This window comes from Micromonas pusilla (genome assembly GCF_000151265.4).
Source record: "Micromonas pusilla CCMP1545 genomic scaffold MICPUCscaffold_3, whole genome shotgun sequence".
NCBI lineage: Eukaryota > Viridiplantae > Chlorophyta > Mamiellophyceae > Mamiellales > Mamiellaceae > Micromonas > Micromonas pusilla.
Window position 1 is genome coordinate 404,626 of NW_003315884.1, and position 15,791 is coordinate 420,416.

Genomic DNA, 15,791 nt, shown 5'->3' on the forward strand with positions numbered 1-15,791 from the left:
GCAGTCGTCGCGGCCGGACTTGAAAGCGAACACCGCGATGCGAGACCTGGGGATGTACCTTCAAGGGTACGAGGCTGGAGGGACCCAGGAGCCGAAGAAGGTTACGGGCGGACTGATGGGGGTTCCGGTGGGTACCAAGTACAACTCGCGGGCGGAGATGTTCGCGTGCGGGATGCACATGCACTGGCTCGCCGGCATCGCGACGTATAAGACGGCGAGGGAGAAAGGAAAGAAGGAGGTGGTGGTCGCGAACTCGATCGCGATGAGCGGCGGGTTCGAGGATGACTTGGACGCGTCTGATCGATGCCCGTACACCGGCGCCGGGATGAACGACCTGCTGCACACGGGAAGGCAATACGCGGACCAGTCCATCTCCGAGAACGCGTCGAACCGCGCGATGGCGGCGGCGTGCGACTTGGGCCTCCCCATCCGCGTCGTGCGAGGCGCCCCGGACAAGGACTCGTTCTCCGGGAAGGTGTACACGTACGACGGTCTGTACCTCGTCGAGTCGTATCACCTCGTCGTCGGGAAGAGCGGGTACAAAGTCGCGCGGTTCGATCTCGTGCGTCTGGACGGGCAGCCCCCGGTGACGTCCGCGAGCGTGCACTTCAAGCAGAGCCGCTCCGCGCTGCCGGCGAAGCAGCGCCCGGAGGACCGCCCCGGGTTCGTGATGGCGGACCTGTCCCTGGGCACCGAAAGTCTCCCGGTGTGCGTCGTGAACGCGTTCGACGAGAGCTCGCCGCACTGGGCGCCGCCGCCGCGGCCGCTGAAGCTCCCGCCCGGGTGCGACTCCGTGGAGAAGATCAGCGCGTTCTTCCTCGAAACGTTCCCCCGAAGCGGCGGCGTGCCCCCGAAGGAGGCGTTCGCGTACCTCCCGTGCGGGGTGGTCGCGCGGTCGGCGTCCAGGGTCCCGGCGCCGCCGCCGCGGACGCCGACGTCGAGCGAGCTCCGGGCGCTCAACGCGTGCACGCTGAAGGATCCGACCAGAGGGCCGTACGACGCCAAGGGGACGCTCGTGAACGACGGGTGCCTCGTGTACGAGGGCGAGCCCGGGTACGTGCGCGGCGAGCCGGTCAAGTGCGGGTCGAACGCGACGAGCGTCGGGTTGACGCATCGGATGGAGGTGTTTCGCACGGAGGGCAAAGGGTGGGGCGTGCGGTCGTGGGATCCGATCAAGGCGGGCGAGTTCGTGTGCGAGTTCACGGGCGAGATGCTGACGCACTCGGAAGCGGAGAAGCGCGGCGAGCACGAGCACGAGGACGCGTACGAGGGCGCCGGGGAGTACGACGAGTATTTGTTCGGGTTAAACCCGAGCCACCCGGAGCCGCTGGCGGCGTTGCTGAAGGGCGAGTACGACGACGAGGACGTGAAAAAGTTCAAGGCCAGCGGTCGGACGACGCCGACGCCGACGCAGGTTCAGAAACTCCTCGACCTCGCGGGGCTCAGCGCCGCGGACGCGGAGACGCAGTTCGAGCTCGACGGCAAGCGCGCGGGGTCGTTCGCGCGGTTCATCAACAGCTCGGACCAGCCGAATTTGTTCGCGCAGGCGGTGGTGACGGGTCACCTGGACCCGAGGCAGTGCCGGATCTGTCTGTTCGCGTGCTTCGACATCCCGGCGATGACGGAGCTGTCGTACGACTACGGCAGCGAGTACCAGACGAATTTGTTGGGGGACGAGTACAGGGAGCAGCTCGCGCGCGGGTCGAGGTAGGCGCGGCGGCGACGCGGAGTGGATATGATGAAGGAATCATTTTAATTTACGTACGAAAGGCGGTAAGGTAAGACGATGCGTCGTTGACGACTGTTACAAGGCTTCACCGCGCTCACTCGAGAACCCTCACGCACTACTTGACGACGTAGTGGATGTTCATTTTCCTGAACCCCTTCCCCGCCCAGTCTGGATGCTTCGTGTCGAAATCCCGCTCCGGTCGGCTCCCTTCGTACTCCAACGGGCGAGAGTTGTACAAAACCTTGTCGCCGTTCCCGGGCAGGCGCATCCCCAACCCGACGTCCAGGTTCTGCCGGAACGGGCTCATCAGGTGCCGGTGCTCGACCCACTCGTCCCTCCCGAGCCGCCCCGGAAGCAACCCCGCGTCCGGGCGCAGCTGCGCCGCGGTCTTGTAGATCAAGTCGTACAGCGGCCGTAATATTTTCGACATCCGCATGATCTCCGGGAGCGCCGTCATCGGAATCGCGTACGCCCTCGCCGGCGGCGCCTCCGGCCCGACGTCCGCCGCGATCACGTTGTTGTGCGTGTACGCGTCGTAGCACACGGACACGGTCGCGAGTAAATCCCCCGGGTGGAAGATGTTCACGCGTTTCTTGTCGTGATTGAACGCCTCGAACGTGCCCTCTAGGACGACCCACACCGCGATCGGCTTCGAGTTGTACTTGATAATCTCCTGCCCGGGCTCGAACGTGTGCTCGCCCGCGTTCGGGATGTACGCCACCTCGTACAGCGACTTCGCGAACTGCTCCACGGTGAGATCCTCCGCGAGCGTCCCGGGATGCCGCTCGTCCAGCGCGCATTTTAAATCCGTCGTCACTCGAAGCACCTCGTCGTTTATCTCAAACACCTTCTCCGCGCGTCTCGCTTGCGCTTGCTGCAGACGCCCGACGTCCATGCGTATCGTGTGCGCCCACCACGAGATCTGCTGGTAAATCACCGCGAGCTCTTTCGTCGTCTTCGCGGCGGCCATTCCGATCCACGGAATCGCGTAGCACATCGGCTTCTCCTTCGTCTCCGCGTCTTCGCCCTCCGCGAGCGGCGCGGCGGTCACCTTGTGATGCGTGAAGACGTCGAAGAAGTACGACACCGAGCCTATGAACTCGCCCGGCTTGATCGTCGTCACGAGCTTGCCCTCGCGGTCGTGCGCGTGGAAGAGGCCTTTCGTGACGACGTACACCGCGGGAGGGACGGCGTCGACGTCGTGAATGAGCTTTCCGTGATCGAACGTCACCTCGCCCGCGCCCTTGCAGATGCTCACGGGACGAAGCGCCTCCGCGAAGTCGAGGTCGTTCATGTCTGCGGAGGGAGGGCGAGAGGGAAGGCGGGTGAGCGAGGGGGCGGGGATCGGGGATCCCGGCGGGGACGGTCGGTCCCGGGAAGACGCGTCTCTTCCCGGGAATTATCTATCGTATCCCGAATCGGGAAACGCGGACGACGCGCGAAGAATCGGGAGGGGACGCACGAGGCGATATCGTCCCGGGCCACTTCTTGACGAAGGTTTCGCGGAACAGCCTGCACGCGGCGACGTCATCGCGCGTCACCGCGCAGTAGCACAGCGAGTCCGGGTCTACGCTCGGGCGCGGCATCGTGCGCGCGTGCGCTCGCGCGGCGCGGATGTGCGTCAATGCGATTTATTCCCGAGGGTCCGTGACGCGAGCCGCGAGCGCCGGCGCCTGCGGCGCGCAGAAGGGCGTCCGAGATAAAAGTTGGCACTCAAAGTTGGCGCGCGCCGTCCGACGTCGCCGCACGCGCGCCGCGCGTTCCCAACCTCCCCTCCCCCCCGAACCCCCTCTGCTCGCGCCATCATGACGGACGACGGGCTCACGGAGTACGAGCGCCAGAGGCTCGCGCACGTCGCGAGGAACAGAGAGTACATGGCGCGCCTGGGCGTGCTCGATCTCGCGGCGACGATCGCGCCTCCTGAGGTGCGTTCTATACACTGGTCCCCATACGACCCCGTCGCCGTGGTGAACGCCGATCCTTAAGGACTTTTGCCGTCGTCTCTCTCCGCCCAAACCTCGCTTTCAATCCCCGCCATCGACGCTTTTGAACGCCATCTGACGCCTTTGAACTCCACCCCGACATCGCTTTGTATGGAATGGCCCTGATCCCGCGGCGTCCTCGAAGCCGACGAATCGCGCGAAGCGCAAGGCGAAGCGCCCGCCGACGGAGCCGACGCGCCGCAGCGGGCGCGTGCGGAACGTCAAGCCCGAGCACGACGGCAGCGCGGTGGACGCGCTGATGGACGACGAGGACGTCGGCGGGAGGCGCGCCAAGGCGAGGCGGCGCGCGAGGCGAGACGACGACGACGACGACGACGACGATGTCGACGACGACGACGTTCGAATCGCGACGGGCCCCGCGGGCGCGGGCGTGTGGTCGAGCGAGCAGGCCGCGCTCGAGGCGTCGACGCGGTGGCTCGAGGACGCGCGCGCGCTCATGCTCGCGCGGACGGCGTCCATCGCGCCGAAGGGAGGGGGTAAGCTCACGAACGTCGGCGCGAGGGACGCGTGGAGGTCGGAGGCGGTGCGCCGATGGGGGAAGGGCGTGCCTGCCGCCGACGCGGTGTCCGATTGGGAGAAATGGGTGACGTCGCGCATAGGGACGCCGCCGCCGCCGAGCGATCTGCAGCTGTTGCAGGAGTACTACGCGCACGACGCGTGGCAGCTCCTCGTCGCGTGCGTGCTCATGTCCAGGGTGCGCGCGAGCTCGAGCGGGGCGGGGAACGAACCGTTCGCGTCATCGTGTTTATTTTTTTGGATTTTTTTGGTTCCGTTTCCGTTCCGTTCCTCTCTCCGCCGCCGCGACTGACCGCTCCCTCATCCCCTCGTCCCTCTCGCCCTCTTTCCAGGTTTCGAGCTGGGAGTGCAAGCACAACACGATCAGCGCGTTCTTCGCGAAGTACCCCACGCCCACGGCCGCGCTCGCGGCGAAACCGAACGACGTCCTCGAAGTCATCCGACCGCTCGGGCTCTTCCCGAACCGGTTCCGATCCGTCGTGGAGATCAGCGCGAAGATACTCACTGAGGCGGGGCCGCTCGACGTCGGGCCGGACCAGGAGCGGAAGATCTACGGCGTCGGCGAGTTCGGGATCGACTCGTTCAACGTGTTCTGTCGCGGGGATCTGAGCGTCAACCCGGGGGATAAGACGTTGCAGTCGTTCGTGAACTGGCAGAGACGCCGCGGCCACGAGAAAAAGAAAAAATAATTGAAGTTTGATCTGATTGCTATTCGAATCCTCGCCTCGTTCGATTCACACGCCGTCCTCCTCCGCGGTCGTTTCCCCGACGTCGTCGCTCGTCACCTCGTCGTCGTCAAAACTCGCGGACATGAACGGGTCGAGGACTAACCTGCGCGCCGCCGCGTCGATCGCGCGCGCTTCGTTCACCGTCTGCAACAGAGGGAACACGTCGCGCACCGTCCCGAGCGTCAGCCCTCCGCCGTCCCCGCCGTAACCGCCGTCCCCGCGGCGTTTTCCTTTCCCTTTCCCCTCTCCCGCCCTAAACGGCTTCACGTTCACGTCCTCCAGCGCCCCTCGCGTCGCGAATATCCTCGCCCCGTATGGCGCGTACCTCAGCGCGAGCGCGGTCGCTTTCCACGCCTCCGCCGCGCCGCCGACGACGTCGTAGCTGTTCTGTTCGAACTCCTTCCCGGCGAGCAGCGTGGACTCGAACACGAAGGACCCATCGTCGTCGTCATCGCTCCCGTCCGCGAACGTCGCCTTGCCTACGAGCACCGCGCCGAGGACGGCGCCGGACATTCCGGTGACGTCGTCCAACGCGTCGTACGGCAGTTGGATTCCCATGTCGATCGGCGGCGTCTGCAGCAGCTGCAGCGTCGTCTGCGCGTGCTCGCTTCGCGCGCCGTCGACGTCGTCGTCCGAGGTGGTGAGGAGCAGCGCGAGGACCGGGCGCGAGGCGACGTCCGCGGGAAGGCGCGACGCCGGGTCTGCTGGGGCGTCGATTCGCATCGATTCGATCTCGTCTCGCGCGCGCGGGAGGTGATCTTTCCATCCGGCCTGGGTCAGGACGAGCGCGAACCCGGCGTCGGAGACGCTCACGCCCGCGACTTCCATCTCGACGAGGTCGGAGACGCTGACGGTGTCGTCGTCGTCGTCCGCGCTCGCGCGCGGCGCGAACGCGCGCGAGCGAGGACGAGGACGGACCCGCGCGGCGATCGACGATCTCGACGACGACGTCGACGACGCGACGACGCGCGAACGACGACGGCGACGCGCGGACGACGCGACGCGCGCGGTCGCGGGGACGACGCGCGCGGCGGCGGCGGCGGAGGACGCCATCGTCGTCGTCGCGGCGTGCGAGGGCGGCGCGACGAGCGCGTGTGGCGACGCGGTCGCTCGCGTCCGTCGTTTCGAACGATCTACCTACGGTGCGGTGCCAACAGATAATCTCGTGAGTTGGCACCCGCGTCCGCGTCGTCTTCACGCGTCGACCTCGCTCTCTCGCCGTCTGCCCTCGCGCGTCGACCACGGCACGCGGTCGCGTCGCGCCCGTCTACAGGTCCACCCCCCACCCGAACACGAACGCGTTCGAGTACGTCGGCAGCGCGTTGTCCGACCCTCGCGCGCTCACCGGCGACCGAAACGGATTCAGCCGAGGACGCGTCAATCGTCCGACGGAGGCGGGATACGGAACGTCAACCGTCGCGCCGCCGCCCGCCGCCGCCGCCGCCGCCGCCTCGCCGTGGACGCGCTCCAGCGCGGCGAACGCTAAGCACGCGGCCTCCTCGGTGTAGTCCGTGACGACGAACGGCGTGCCCGCGCGCGCCAACGCGAGCGCGGTGGGTCGCCACACTCGAAACGCGGCGATCCCCGCGTTGGGCGCGACGGCCACCCGCGCCGCCGGGAGCGACGCCGCGACGTCGTGGTAGTACCCCCGGTGCGTCGCCCACGTCACCCTCCCGCCGCCACCGCCGCCGGTCTTCTCCTCGGCGCGTCTCGGCGTCTCGGCACCCCCTGCCACGTCAGCATCCGCCGCCGCCGCCTCGGGGGGCGCCTCTGGACCGACGACGTGCACGACGACGTCCCGCGCGACGCGCCGCTTCCCTCCGGGAGGGACGTCCACCTCCCGCGCGATGAGTCGCTCCAGGAGGTCGACGAGCGCGTCCATCTGGTCGAGCTCTTTCTCCGCGCCGACGAGATGCACGACGACGGCGCCCGTCTCCGTCTCCGCCGCCGCTTCAGACGCCGCCTCGGACGCCGCCTCAGACGACGACTCCGCTTCGCGCGTCAGACGCGCGCCCGCCGCGCACAGCGCGCTGTACACCGTCGCCCCCGTCGACCACACGATCGCCGCGCAGTCGCCGTCGCGGACGCGCAGCGCGGCGTACAACTCCTTCCACGTCGCGACGTCCCGGTCGGGGTCGAACGCGGGGAGAGGACCGTCGCCGTCGCCGTTGCCGTCGGCGCGCCGCCGCTCGCGGCACCAACCGTCGTCGCGAGGGAGCGCACCGAACTGCGTCCGCCTGTGGCAGTCGCACTCCCTTCGGAACGGTCCTCTGTGGTGCACGCCGCACCGTTCCAAGACGTCGCACCGCGTCGCGAACCCGTCGTCTATGCCCACCGTGGCGAGGTCTAGCCATCCCGGTCCCGGTCCGGGTCCCGCGAGCCATCGCATGTCGTGCGCGCGTCGGAGCTCTTCCGCGCGCGCGACCTGTTTCGCGTGCCGTTCGCAGTCGCTCGAGTGGCGCTGCGCGACCCAGTGACGTTCCAGGCATCTCCGCGCGCAGTAGAAGAACGCGCCGCACGCGCTGCAGCTCATGGTCGCGGTGCTCCTGCGCGCGGGACGAGGAGGGAAAGGGAGGGAAGGTCGCGGGGCGTCACGCGAGCGGAGTTGGCACTCGTCGCGATTCGGACGATTCGAACGCGAGCGACGAGCGACGAGACGGCGCACCCGCAGACCGTGCACTCGAGGTCTTCTCTGCGCGGCGCCTCCGTCATCTCGTGACGCGGCGTGGAAGGAAGGACGCGCGCTACCGCCGAACCGCCATCCGCGCCGACGCCGCCGCGCGGGAGAGGAGATCTGGCGCGACTCGCGAGTTCGACGCGCGTTTCGTTTTAGTTTTGTCATGTTTTGTCGTGTTAGTATTCTCCCGTAGACGTCCCCGCTACCGCCGCCGCCGCCGTCGCCCTCTCACACGATCCTCTCGAGCTCCTTCGCGTACATCATCGTCTGCGCGATGAGCGTCCCGCTCGGAATATCCTTCGCGCTCGGCGGCGCCTTCTCCTTCTGAAACACGAACCTCAGCCCGTCGGGGCTCCGGACCCACCCTCTGGACTCGCCGAACGCGTTCATCTCCACGCCCGACCCGATGCCGAGCATCTTCGCCGCCGCCGCCGCGGAGAGCGTCGCGTACGCCTTCTCCATGCACGCCGCGATCTCGTCCTTCACGGTCGCGGTCAGCGACTTCATGAAGTTCCCAAACTCCGGGCTCGGCAGCGCAGCCTTGCTCTGCTTCAGGATCTTATCGTACGATCCCTCCATGAGCCGCTGCTCGAGCTCGATCGGCAGCTTGACGCGCGGATCCGCCTGCGTCTCCGCCGGGATCAGCTCCAGCTCGGTGTGAAACTCCGCGATCCGGTTCTGCACGAGCAAACGCGTGAGGTTCAGCCCCGTGATGAGGTTCTGCCGCTCCGAGCGCTTCATCCTCGTCACGCAGTATTTGTCCGCGTAGTACGTCTTGAGCTGCGTGCACGCGCGTTCCACCGCGTCGTGGTCGTCTTGAGACACCGCGAAGAGAGCCGCGTACTCGAGGACGTCGCGCGCGAGGAGGAGCTCCTTCTCGACCGTGGACGTGTGCGCGCACAGCGGCGGGAGCGCGGGGAACGTCGTGAGCGCGACCTGCGGTGGGGGTGGGCGGGGCGGGCGGGTTTAGGAGGGAGGAAGGGGGGAGGGAGGGAGGGAGGGTTCCGACGGATCTGGCGACGACGCGACGCCGACGCGCGGATCGATCGCGCGAGATCTGAGGTCGACGCGCGCGGTCCGGGACGGACCTTGAGGGTGGCGAGCAGGGACGACGTCTTCGCGACGTCGCCCGCGGCGTACGCCTTCTTCATCGCCGCGAAGTTCTGCTGCGCGGTGGGGAGGTACCCCGTCATCGGGAGCCCCTCCGCCGACATCGCGACGACGCCTCTTCCTTTCCTCGCGTTCGTTCAAACCCCGCGACGATCGAACCCTCCGACGCGCGCGTGGACCCGCGAGCGCGTCCGCCCTCGATCGAACCGCGATCGACCCCGCGCGTCCGCTCGAAGCGATCGACGCTTCTCGATCTGTCGCGTCGGTCGCCCCGCGCGTCTCGTTTGTGACGTCCCGGCGGCGGCGCGCGCGCGCCCTCGCTCGCGCGCTCGAAGCCGAAGAGACGTTGCGTTGCCGCGACCGGCGGAAATCCAATGCCTCGTTCGTGAAAACTCGCCACCCTGTCGAGCGAGGTGACCGACGGGCGTCCACGCGCCGCGCGGTCGCCGCGCCACTCCGTCTCGCGCGCGGCGCACGCACACGCACGAGAACGACCGCGATGCGCGCGTCCCGAGGCGGCGCTTTCGTCGCGCTCGCGCTCGCGCTCCTCGCGATCGCGACGCCGACGCACGCGCTGATCACGAACGAGGGCGTCGAGAAAGATGGGCGACCGAAGATCCCCATAGCGCTGGACTTCGGGTTCGATCCCCAAGGTGCGCGCCGCGCCGCGCGGACGGAACGGACGGACCCGGCCTCTCCTCGCCGCGGGCGCTCTGTCGCGCCGCCGCGCGTCTCGGAAGCGCGCGCGCGGCTCGACGCCGCCGCGCGCGCGCCGTCGCGCGTCGTCCCGCGCCGCCCGCCCCCCGCGGCCGCGTTCGACTTTCCACCCTCCATCCTCCCCGGCGCTGGTGGCAATTTCTGACCGTGCGCGCCCCTCCTTTATCGTCGATTAACTCCCACCCCAGGCGGCATCGACATCAAGATCAAAAACCCCGTGCACATCTACACGACCGAAGGCGCGGAGCCCGTGGATCGCACGCAGATGGGCTTCCTCATCTCGTTCGCGAAAGCGGACGCGGAGCTCGAGGACGAGCTCGCCAAGGGGACGTGCATCCTGGACTCGCAGTACGTCAAGAAGCTCTTCACGATGCAAGACATCGCGGATCAGACCACGGAGGAAGGGCAGGACTTCGTGTACTCGAACACGATCGCGAAGGACATGGCCGGGCAGTACTCGCTGTATTTCGTCAACTGCGTCGAGCACTCCGCGGTGTCGTTCGACATCACGGTCGAGCTGTACAACCACATGGAGGGCGGGAAGAAGGATTATCTCAGCGCGGGGGAGAAGCCGCTGCCGACGTTGTACTTTCTGTGCTTTTGCGCGTTCGTCGCGATGGGGTGCGCGTGGGCGTGGAACTTGCACACGTCGCGGAACACGCAGCCCGGCAGCGTGCAGAAGATCCATCTCCTCATGCTGCTCCTCGTCATGATGAAAGCGCTCACGGTCTTGTGCCAGGCGTTGATGTTCCACTCGCGTCGCGTCAAGGGCGACGCCGACGGGTGGAACATCGCGTATTACTTCTTCACGTCGGTGCGCGGGCTGATGTTGTTCACCGTCGTCGTCCTCATCGGCACCGGGTGGAGCTTCTTGAAGCCGTTCCTGAACGAGCGCGAGAAGAACGTTCTCATGATCGTCATCCCGATGCAAGTCTTCGCGAACATCGCCACCATCGTCCTCGACGACAACGGCGTGGCGCTCGCCGGGTGGCTGGAATGGCGCGACCTGTTCCACCTCCTCGACATCGCGTGCTGCTGCGCGATCCTGTTCCCGATCGTGTGGAGCATCAAGCACCTGCGCGAGGCTGCGCTCACGGACGGTAAGAAGGTTCGGAACATGAACAAGCTCATCTTATTCCGGCAGTTTTACGTCATGGTCGTCGCGTACATTTACTTCACGCGCATCATCGTCTACCTTTTGAAGCAGACGATGGCGTACAACATGACGTGGCTCGCGGACCTCGCGTCCGAGGCGGCGACGATGTGCTTCTACTGCGTGACCGGGTACATGTTCCGGCCGATACCGGATAACCCGTACCTGCACTTGAACGAGGACGAGCTGGACGAGGAGAGCATCGAGATGTACGTCGAGGAGGGTCGGAGCGTGTGAACACAACTATCTCCTTAGCCCTAAGAAAATCTTTGTCTTACCAATTGAACCCGAATACAATCGACGACGTCGCGTCGAGACGCGCGGCGGCGCGATAGATCCGAAGGACGCAGCGCGCGCGAGCGGGGACCGGGCTCTCGTCGATCGAAAGACGAACGAAACGGCGTGCGATGAACGTGCGTCCCGTTGAAAGCTAATAAACTACTAGAGTACCGCGCTACTCGAACCGCCGCACGTCGGCCATGTCGTCGATGAGCTTCGAGACCTTCTCTTCCGAGTGGATCAGGATCCCGTCGTCGCCTTTCCTCGCGAGGCTCGGCAAGTGCGCGATCGCCTCTTCGTAGTCTCCAAAGTTCAAGTTCACCATGATCGCGCCCTCGAAGTCCGTCAACCCGGCCTGCGCGTACAAGTTCCGGAACGCCTCCGTCTGCCTACTCGCCGCCTCCTTCGCGAATCGCCTCACGTAGGCGTTCGTCATTTCGAACACCTTCGTCTGCGTCGTCGACGTCGGCTCGCCGATCTTGTCCAGGTCGTCGCCCAACTTCGCCGCGCAGATCAGGTTCACCTCGTCCATGGACAGGCAGTGCGCGTCCGTGAAATCTTCCCCGAGTCGGAGCTCCTGTGCGTCCTCGTCTTCCACGACCTTCTTCGTGCACGCGAGCCCGCTCATCGCGATCGTCGTCCGCCGGTCGACGCCGCGCGATCCGAACTGTCTCGCGACGCGCTCCGCGCGGTCCAAGCTCGCGAGCGCGGTGGCGACGACGGTCGCGGCGACGCGAGCGGCGAGATCGGGTCGTGCGTCGCGCTTTTCGGCGCGCGCGAGCAGTGATCGACCGCGGAACCCTACCGCGCGCCGAGCGCGATTATTTCCAGAACTCACTGCAGGCAGGGTTGCGTTCCAGCCACTAGCGGACGAGAGCGATGTTCGTTCGCGTTCGACGACGGCGCGGGGATCGCGCGCGTCGCGGTCACTTCGCGTCGCGCCGAGCGCCGGCGGTGCGCAGGGGTCGTCCGCGCGCGCGCGCGGAGCGAGCGAGGGATGGGCGAGCGCGGGGACGCCCGCGACGCGGGCGCGTCGGGACGCGACGACGACGCGGGCGACGCGAAGCGAGATGATGTGCGCGGAGCGGCGGGATCGGAGGAGCGATCGTCGAGGAAGAGCCGGCGCTCGAGGCGCGGCAGTGGCCGCAGCCGCTCCAGCGACGGCAGCGGTCGCAGCCGCAGCCGCAGCCGGACGCGCGATCGCAAGAAGCGCTCCGGCCGAAGCCGCAGCCGCAGCGGGGGCGGCGGGAAGGACCGACGGAGGAAGCGAAGCAAGTCGCGATCGCGCGAACGCGGCAAACGAAAAAGCCGCAAGACGTCGCGATCGAAGTCGCGCTCGCGCTCGCGATCGGGGGGGAAAGACCGCCACCGCGACCGCGACCGCGACCGCGGTCGCAAGGACAGAGACCGGAAGAAGCGCGACAGAGACAGGGACCGAGACCGGGACCGGGACCGCGACAGGGACGCGGACGGGGACGGGGACGGGGACGGGGACGAATCGAAGAGGGAGAAGAGAGAGCGGAAGAAGGCACCGATGAGAGGCCCGGACATGGAATCCGCGCGCGCGGCGGCGGCGATGATGACGCCGGCGTATCTCGCCAACATGCAACACATCATGTCCGGGCAGCTCATCCCCGCGCAGGGCTTAAACCATGAGCGAGGTCTCGTCGTGCAGTCGACGGTCGGGGGGATATCCATGGGCGATCCGTCCGGCGACGGCGAGGGCTTCGGGTTCGGGTTGCCCGGCACCGTCGGCGGCGCATCCGCGGCGCCGCTCATGAAACACGGGCGATGGAACGCCACGGACGTGGTCGTGGAGTATCACCGGACGATGTGGAGAGACGCGACGAAGAACTCGCGGCGGGTGTACGTGCACAACTTGAACACCGCGATCATCGGCGTGGACGCGAAGGATGAGCTCGGGAAGACGCTCCACGACGCGGTGATGGTCGCGGGCGCGGCGCCGTGGCACGGCGTCGACGGCACGGAGAAGCTGCACCCGAAGCTCGACGCGCCGACGGGAGTCGTCGAGAAGGTGTTCATCAGCGATAAGGGGTACTCGTTCGTCGAGGGCACCGCGGTGGAGGACGCGTGCGCGCTGCTCGCGCTGGACGGGATCGTCGTGAGGGGGAACCTGTTGAAGATTCGCAGGCCGAAGGATTACGTCGCGAGCGAGAACCCGCTCGTCGTCGACGGCACGATGAAGGACGTCATGAAGCGCACGTTCGAGAAGATCATCCGACCGTCCGTCCCGGACACGAACACGAAGATATTCCTCGGGAACTTGGGCGACCGAGAGCTGGACGTCCTGGAGCTCAAGGAGATAATCGCGTCGTTCGGGAGAGTGCGCGCGATGCGAGCCGAGACGGACGCGCACGGGCGAATTAAACGCGGCCGCGCGTGGTTCGAATATCTCGACCCCACCGTCGCGCCGCACGCGGTGTCCGGACTGACCGGGGTCATGGTGAACGGCAGGAGGCTCGTCGCCGCGTTCGCCACCCCGGACGCGCCGGACGTCGGGGACGTGCGCGAGGAGGACGGCGCGTGCGCGTACGAGGTTCCGGCGGCGGCGGAGCCTTTGCTGCGACCGGAGCAACGGGTTCTCGCGTTCGAGAACGTGCTCGCCGCGGGGATGGACGCGGCCGCGATGAAGGCCGCGATCGAGGACGTGAAGCTCGAGTGCGAGTCGTTAGGGAACGTCTTGTCCACGCACGTCGTGGACGTCGACGAGGTGGACGGCGAGGACGGCGGCGGCGGCGGAGAAAACGCGGCGAAGGGGGCGAAAACTAAAACTGCCGACGACGACGACGACGCGGATGAAAAGCCCGAAGAAGAAGAAGAAGAAGATAAAGAAGGAGCCGAAGAAGCGGCGGGACCCGTGGACACCTCCGTCTATCGCGGGGAGGTCTTCGTCGAGTTCGCGCGCGTGGAGACCGCGACGGTGGCGGCGCACAGGTTCCACCGACGCCTCTTCGACGGTCGAAGCGTGAAGATCGAGTATTTCCCGATCGCGGAGTACCAGCGCGCGTTCGCGAAGGGCGTGCCGCCGCGGACGCACGAGGAGCTCCAGGCCGCGGCGATCAAGGCGCAGGAGATCGTCGCGAACTTGCGGTCGCACGGACGGTGAACCACGACGTAGCATTACAGTAGCAGAAGAGTTCGATCGAGCGATGACGAACGGAACGGAAACCTCGGAACTCGCGCGACGTTCGAACTCCCGCCCTCGTTCTCTCGTTCTCTCCTCTCGCGATATCGCCGCACACGCCCGCGCGCGCCAGCTCGCGTCGCCGCCGCACCACCGCGCGCCTCCCCCCCACCGACGTAAAGTGAACGCCCCCCCGATCGCGTCGCCATGGACGCCGCGACGCTCGAGCAGCTCCAGGCCGAGCACGGGTACAAGCGAGAGAACGCCGGGACGCCCGTGACGAAGATACGCGCGCGCGACGTCCTCGACAAGACGTCGCCGGTGTTCTTCCCCGCGCTCCGCGCCGAGCGCGCCGCGCGCGTGAAGGAGGTCCTCGGCGGAGTCGACCCGCTCGCGCCGATCGGGGACGACGACGAGATCGAGGAGGCGGCGTTCGACTTAAACGGCCGCGTCGTCGTCGTGACCGGCGCGTCGCGAGGTATCGGCGAGGCTATCGCGGTGCGCCTCGCCGGCGCGGGCGCGCACGTCGCGCTCCTCGCGCAGACGACGAAGAACGACCCGGCGCTCCCGGGGACGATCCAAGACGCGGCCGCGGCGTGCCACGAGGCGGGCGAGCGCGTCGTCGCGCGCGAGTTCGAGAACCGCCCGCTCCGGGAGGGCGCGCCGAACGTCGTGGCGATAAAGGTGCGTTCTATGCACTGGTTCCCATACGACCGCGATGGCGTGGTGAACGCCGATCCGTAAGGACTTTCACCGTCGCATCTCTCCGCCCACCCCACGCTTTCAATCCCCGCCATCGACGCCTTTCAACTCCAACTGACGCCTTTCAACTCCACCCCGAACGTCGTGGCGATAAAGACGGACATCACGAGCGCGGAGCAAGTCCAGAACGCGATACGCGCGGTCGTCGACCGCTTCGGCGGCATCGACGTCTTGATAAACAACGCGTCCACGCACTGGCCGACGAAGGTTATCGACACGGACCTCCGCCGCTTCGACAAGATGACGAACGTGAACGTGAAAGGGTCGTTCATCGTGACCAACTCGTGTCTGCCGTTTTTGAACGAGAGCCCGAACCCGCGCGTGTTGTTCGTCGCGCCCGCGCCCATCGCGGACGCCGCGTGGCTGAAACCGCACACGGTGTACAGCGCGTCGAAGATCGCGATGGGGTTCCTCTCGAGCGCGCTCGCGAAAGAGTGCGGGGACGCGGAGAAACCCGCGGCGTACAAGGGCGTCTCGAGCAACACGCTGTGGCCGCGGTACGCCGTCGCCACCGCCGCGATTCAGGCGCGTCCCGCACACTGGTCCCCATACGACCGCGTTCGCGTGGAGAACGCCGATCCTTAAGGACTTTGCCGGCGTTTCTCTCCGCCAACGCCTCAGTTTTAATCCCCGCCCTCGGCGCCTTTCAACTCCAACTGACACGCCTTTGAACTCCACCCCGACGTTCGCTCGTATGGAACGACCCTCAGTTCATCGGCGGCGAGAAGCTGACCAACCTGTCTCGAACGCCCGCGGCGGTCGCGGACGCGGCGTTTCGCATTCTCTCCGCCCCCGGATCGGAGTTCTCGAACCGTCACTTCATCGACGACGACGTCCTGCGCGGGATGCGCGCGTACGATGACGTGGACGTGAACGCGTACTACAACGTGGACCCGACCGTGTCCGAGCCGGTGCCAGATTTTTTCATCGTCAACGAAGTCTCCGCGCCGACGTATCAACCGAAGGAACGCG

General features: G+C 66.9%; 9 protein-coding genes across 9 annotated transcripts; 5 read left to right on the top strand and 4 right to left on the bottom strand.

Moving 5' to 3' along the window:
* Positions 1 to 37: 37 nt before the first annotated feature.
* Positions 38 to 1,711, top strand: MICPUCDRAFT_62078 (set domain protein; the record flags this gene model as incomplete). Its single annotated transcript, XM_003056672.1, has 1 exon — positions 38 to 1,711. One exon carries the CDS (start codon positions 38 to 40, stop codon positions 1,709 to 1,711), a length of 1,674 nt encoding a protein of 557 aa, XP_003056718.1.
* A 64-nt stretch (positions 1,712 to 1,775) lies between these two features.
* MICPUCDRAFT_62079 (uncharacterized protein) lies at positions 1,776 to 3,023 on the bottom strand (the record flags this gene model as incomplete). The annotated part of the gene is made up of 1 exon (XM_003057140.1): positions 1,776 to 3,023. One exon carries the CDS (start codon positions 3,021 to 3,023, stop codon positions 1,845 to 1,847), a length of 1,179 nt encoding a protein of 392 aa, XP_003057186.1. The 3' UTR covers positions 1,776 to 1,844.
* Positions 3,024 to 3,454: 431 nt separating this feature from the next.
* On the top strand, positions 3,455 to 4,967 carry MICPUCDRAFT_49502 (uncharacterized protein). Its single transcript, XM_003056673.1, has 3 exons — positions 3,455 to 3,654; positions 3,857 to 4,426; positions 4,581 to 4,967. Exons 1-3 carry the CDS (start codon positions 3,535 to 3,537, stop codon positions 4,935 to 4,937), a joined length of 1,047 nt encoding a protein of 348 aa, XP_003056719.1. The 5' UTR covers positions 3,455 to 3,534; the 3' UTR covers positions 4,938 to 4,967.
* A 15-nt stretch (positions 4,968 to 4,982) lies between these two features.
* On the bottom strand, positions 4,983 to 7,509 carry MICPUCDRAFT_38619 (uncharacterized protein; the record flags this gene model as incomplete). The annotated part of the gene is made up of 2 exons (XM_003057141.1): positions 4,983 to 6,113; positions 6,322 to 7,509. 2 exons carry the CDS (start codon positions 7,507 to 7,509, stop codon positions 4,983 to 4,985), a joined length of 2,319 nt encoding a protein of 772 aa, XP_003057187.1.
* Positions 7,510 to 7,881: 372 nt separating this feature from the next.
* On the bottom strand, positions 7,882 to 9,032 carry MICPUCDRAFT_25533 (uncharacterized protein; the record flags this gene model as incomplete). Its single annotated transcript, XM_003057142.2, has 2 exons — positions 8,742 to 9,032; positions 7,882 to 8,589 (listed from the first exon to the last, which is right to left on the bottom strand). The coding sequence occupies exons 1-2, from the start codon at positions 8,865 to 8,867 to the stop codon at positions 7,882 to 7,884; spliced, it is 834 nt and encodes a 277-aa protein (XP_003057188.1). The 5' UTR covers positions 8,868 to 9,032.
* Positions 9,033 to 9,226: 194 nt separating this feature from the next.
* On the top strand, positions 9,227 to 10,932 carry MICPUCDRAFT_45342 (uncharacterized protein). Its single transcript, XM_003056674.1, has 2 exons — positions 9,227 to 9,416; positions 9,669 to 10,932. Exons 1-2 carry the CDS (start codon positions 9,263 to 9,265, stop codon positions 10,868 to 10,870), a joined length of 1,356 nt encoding a protein of 451 aa, XP_003056720.1. The 5' UTR covers positions 9,227 to 9,262; the 3' UTR covers positions 10,871 to 10,932.
* A 155-nt stretch (positions 10,933 to 11,087) lies between these two features.
* Positions 11,088 to 11,540, bottom strand: MICPUCDRAFT_56069 (uncharacterized protein; the record flags this gene model as incomplete). Its single annotated transcript, XM_003057143.1, has 1 exon — positions 11,088 to 11,540. One exon carries the CDS (start codon positions 11,538 to 11,540, stop codon positions 11,088 to 11,090), a length of 453 nt encoding a protein of 150 aa, XP_003057189.1.
* Positions 11,541 to 11,909: 369 nt separating this feature from the next.
* Positions 11,910 to 14,039, top strand: MICPUCDRAFT_56070 (uncharacterized protein; the record flags this gene model as incomplete). The annotated part of the gene is made up of 1 exon (XM_003056675.1): positions 11,910 to 14,039. The coding sequence occupies one exon, from the start codon at positions 11,910 to 11,912 to the stop codon at positions 14,037 to 14,039; it is 2,130 nt and encodes a 709-aa protein (XP_003056721.1).
* Positions 14,040 to 14,495: 456 nt separating this feature from the next.
* Positions 14,496 to 15,658, top strand: MICPUCDRAFT_10608 (uncharacterized protein; the record flags this gene model as incomplete). Its single annotated transcript, XM_003056676.1, has 3 exons — positions 14,496 to 14,678; positions 14,916 to 15,383; positions 15,545 to 15,658. Coding segments are annotated over 3 exons (765 nt in total), but the record flags the coding sequence as incomplete, so codon positions are not given.
* Positions 15,659 to 15,791: the final 133 nt, after the last annotated feature.

Bases quoted from the DNA above. Each gene is read 5' to 3' on its own strand.
- MICPUCDRAFT_45342 (XM_003056674.1), top strand. From the start codon at position 9,263: ATGCGCGCGTCCCGAGGCGGCGCTTTCGTCGCGCTCGCGCTCGCGCTC. The intron at 9,417-9,668 runs GTGCGCGCCGCG...CTCCCACCCCAG, and splicing joins CTTCGGGTTCGATCCCCAAG to GCGGCATCGACATCAAGATC.
- MICPUCDRAFT_49502 (XM_003056673.1), top strand. From the start codon at position 3,535: ATGACGGACGACGGGCTCACGGAGTACGAGCGCCAGAGGCTCGCGCAC. The intron at 3,655-3,856 runs GTGCGTTCTATA...GCGTCCTCGAAG, and splicing joins CGACGATCGCGCCTCCTGAG to CCGACGAATCGCGCGAAGCG. The intron at 4,427-4,580 runs GTGCGCGCGAGC...CCCTCTTTCCAG, and splicing joins CGTGCGTGCTCATGTCCAGG to GTTTCGAGCTGGGAGTGCAA.